Raw genomic sequence first — 3925 nt, 5'->3', positions numbered from 1 at the left:
GTAACTGATCTTTTTTCAAGGTCACTCTGATTGGACTTCAACCTCTAACCTTTCTGTTAATTGTCAAGCCCATTAACTGCTTGCATTCCCCAAGCACCTCGGAAAAAACTCAAAAAAGACACAGAAAAAGTAAAAAACACAATCACCCAACTTGGCCCCAAAGACTAATACTGAGCACTGAGCCCAACAACGAAACAATACACACATTTTACAGTGCATATGGAACGTTCTCTAAAGTCATCCATAGGATAGACCACAAAGCAAGCCACGATACGCTCAAAAACATAAACGTACTGAAAGTTATCTTCACAGATCACCAACATAAAATTAGAAATCAGCAATAAGAAGAGCAAGGCAAAAACTTCCTGAATTGAAATTGAATAACAGCCAGCTTCCAGCTTAGCCGCTGCTGGGGAGAAGGAGGAATAAAAATAAATAAATAAACATTTTTGAATCAAAAAAGAATGAAACAAAACATACCAGAAACTTTTGGGAAACACCAAAAGCAGTGTTCAGAGGTCACTTTATAGCTACAAACACACACGACAAAAGAAGAAATAATGAAACTCAACACCTTAGCCCTACATCTCCAACAATAAGAAAAACAGCAGCAACATAAGCCTACAGCTACCAAAAGCAAGGAAATAGTAAAGATAAAGCAGAAATAAATTAAACAGGAAAACAACAGAAAGAATCCATAAGACAAAAACCTAGTTTTTTGAAAGACTTAATACAATTGTCAAACCACTAGCAAATATAATAAAGAAAAGGAGAAGATGCAAATAACACAAACAAGAAATTATATGGCTGACAGTATAAAACAGAGCCAACAGGATATGAACAGAATACTAGGATTAACTGTTCTCAAAGTATATTGAAAAGCAAGAATATTCTATGGAAAAATGGTGTATCTGCCTTTTCCAAAAGTTGATTTTTAAATTTCTACAGTAACAGTGCAGACATTTTTGACTCACCATCCTATTTGTCAACATGGCTAAGCCTTGAGGTGTTGAACTGATGAGCCTTGGTTAGTAAAGGCCGATTAGAGCAGCCTTGTAAGCAGAGATTCTCCTAGGGAACAATATGGAAATCCTTCAGTGAATTCAGCTGTGTGAAAGAGCAAAGGACGCTGGGAATTGCTTATGAGCAAAGTGACATAAGATGTGTCAGTATTCTGTAATTGTCTTCCATATCTGATGCTATGTAATTATATTATCTGTTGTAAATCCTAACCTTTATGATGTTGGTGGTGCTGGTGGTTATGTGCCTAGGAGTTGGTTCTGAACCAGCAGTCCTGTCGTATCTTCACAGGAACAGAAACGCTCGCATTTCTCAGGTGGAGTAACTGGTAGATTCGAACTGGTGACCTTGCAATTAGCAGCCCAATTACTAACCCACTATGCTACCAGAACTCTTTGAATGATGTTAGTGAGGAAGAATTAGTGGCAGGTCAGTCAGTGTCCTTTTGGTGGTGGTGGTGGTTGTGGGCCACCAATCCAATTCTGACTCCTAGTCACTCTGTATATAGTTTCTGAAGTTATAAATCTTTATGGGAGTATATAATCTTGTCTTTCTCCCATGGAGCAACTGGTATATTCAAACTGCCTCATTGACTTTTTAAGCTGGACTACAAGATCAGTTTTAACTGCAAAGTCGGTAATTGAAGTTCACCAGCTGCTTCTTGTAAACCCTATACAGGGTCACTATGGGTCAAAACCAACTCGACAGCACTTAACAACAACAACAACAACATAGTCATCATTACCTCCACTAGTCTGACATGTGAAGAATCACCAGGCATTCCCTGTTTTAATGAATGTGTCCCTAAGCACCACCCGTCTTTAAATGAAGGCCTAAAGAGCTGTTGGCAACAAGGACAGGCTATACAGAGTCACTATGGGTCAGAACCAACTGGACAGCACTTAACAACAACAACAATGAAGGACCCAGTTCTTATCTTCTCACATACAGAGTCCCTTGTAAATGGTAGGCTCATGTTACTGAGGGTGCCCAATATACAGGAGAAGAGAAAGTCATAGGTGCTTACACAAAACAAGAGATTGGAGTTCTTACAGGGTCTGGTTTTAAATAACAGGGGAAACTCAGAATTGGGAGAAAAAAGGAGATAGAGAAAGTGAGAACAATTTAGAAATATACCATCTTGTAACAATTATTTATCAGGGATTTCAAATTCACTCTCTTTGATAATATATTGTGTTCTCTATCTCAGTTGGTAAGGGAAAAATAAAGAGAGACTTCTTTTTTTCTCTTGTTAAGCTCATTGATTTGAATGCCCTTTTAGTATTTAATTCAATGGATCCCAGGAAGAGATTGTTTCCAACATGCATCTAACACTTACAGACCGTTAACCTGAAATTAGCAGATAACAAAAAATCTTACCAATCCTCTTATATGGAGACACACCATGGATCATTATAATGGGTGAGGGAACTATTTATTTTTCTAGATTCTTTGGGTGCAACCAAAAACCAAATGGAATTTATCTTCCACAGTTTGAAGTACAGCCTCTTTTGTACCTCTTTAGGGTCTCTGATACTCTCTTCCAGTGACAAGATCATTTGGGATGTATCCTAAAGAGGGAACCAACCTTTCATTGTTAACACTGAATGCCCTTTCTCTTTTCTACAAACACAGACACATTTTACTCTGCTTTGGTCACAAGAAAGACCCACCCTCCCTTTTGCTCTTTCCACACTGCTGATGAGATTTACATATTGTTCCCCTGGGAGAGGATCTTCCCTTGAAAGTCTGAGATAAAAGGTCAGCTGGACTCTGTCTTACTTATTAAGACTCATCAGTTCAACATCTCAAAATGAGGTTTCCTGCTCAGCTCCTGGGGCTGTTTATGCTCTGGATTCCTGGTGAGTACAGACAGGAAAGAGAGGAGTAGGGGTGGAGAAGAGCAGTGCACTCTGTTAACTGAACACATTGATTCCTTCAGAAATGGGCATGCAACTGTTGTATTTGGAAATGTGGCAAAGAATTAAGAAGGAGCCAAGATCTGTTCTCTGGTAAACACTGCCACAACAAAATAGGGGTGACAGTAGGAAAACTAGATAATGTGGAGTATGAAGGATAAAACTGTACATGCAAAAATAAAAGTTGGAAAATATGAAAGTATATTTTCCCAAAAAATTACAGAAAGTAGTCCTGAAAATGATACATAATGTTCGGATATAACCTTGTTTTTCCCTTTTGTGATTTTAGTCTCTAGTGGAGATATTGTGCTGACCCAGAGTCCACTCACCCTGCCCATCGCACTTGGAGAGTCAGCCACCATCACCTGCAAGTCCAGTCAGAGCCTTAAGCATAGTAATGGATACACCTATTTGAACTGGTTCCAGCAGAAGCCAGGCCAAGCTCCACGTCTCCTGATCTATCTTGTTTCCAACCGGTACACTGGGGTCCCAGACAGGTTCAGCGGCAGTGGGTCTGAAAGAGATTTCACTCTGAAAATCAGCAGAGTGGAGGCTGAGGATGTTGCAGTTTATTACTGTCAGCAAAATATAGTAAATCCTCCCACAGTGATACAGTCCTGCACAAAAACCTGTGGTTAATGTGGTCCAGCAGCCCATGTGTGTGACATGTCTGAGAGCAGGCACAGTGCATTCTCTGACTCTGCTGAAGAGGAAGATGTTAGATAAGTCAGGAGGATGGGTTGGGACTGAGACAGGATAAGAGCAGGTTTATTTGAGCAGCTGTCAGGGTCTAGGCTTAATGGAACACCAAATGTGATGTGTCCAAAAAAAAGTAACTGGTTCAAAGCAATGTATGTAAAAAAAAAAAAATAATTGGTTCCAAACAATTTAAGTACCCATCAATGGATGAATGGATAAACAATGATACCTACATGAAATATCGTGTAATCATAAAGAATAATGGGATAGAAGAGGAAAAAAAAAAA

At 39.3% G+C, this 3925-nt stretch overlaps 1 gene segment (V, D, J or C); it reads left to right on the top strand.

Annotated features, from left to right (window-relative positions):
- Nucleotides 1–2833: 2833 nt before the first annotated feature.
- On the top strand, nucleotides 2834–3578 carry LOC102813155. The segment is given in 2 exon segments: nucleotides 2834–2882; nucleotides 3229–3578. Coding segments are annotated over 2 exon segments (399 nt in total).
- The last annotated feature ends 347 nt before the right edge of the window (nucleotides 3579–3925 follow it).

Source organism: Chrysochloris asiatica, unplaced genomic scaffold (assembly GCF_000296735.1).
Source record: "Chrysochloris asiatica unplaced genomic scaffold, ChrAsi1.0 scaffold00608, whole genome shotgun sequence".
In the NCBI taxonomy this organism is placed as follows: Eukaryota; Metazoa; Chordata; class Mammalia; order Afrosoricida; family Chrysochloridae; genus Chrysochloris; species Chrysochloris asiatica.
The sequence above is the reverse complement of the archived record's forward strand: the minus strand, read 5'-3'. Positions and strand labels throughout refer to the sequence as shown.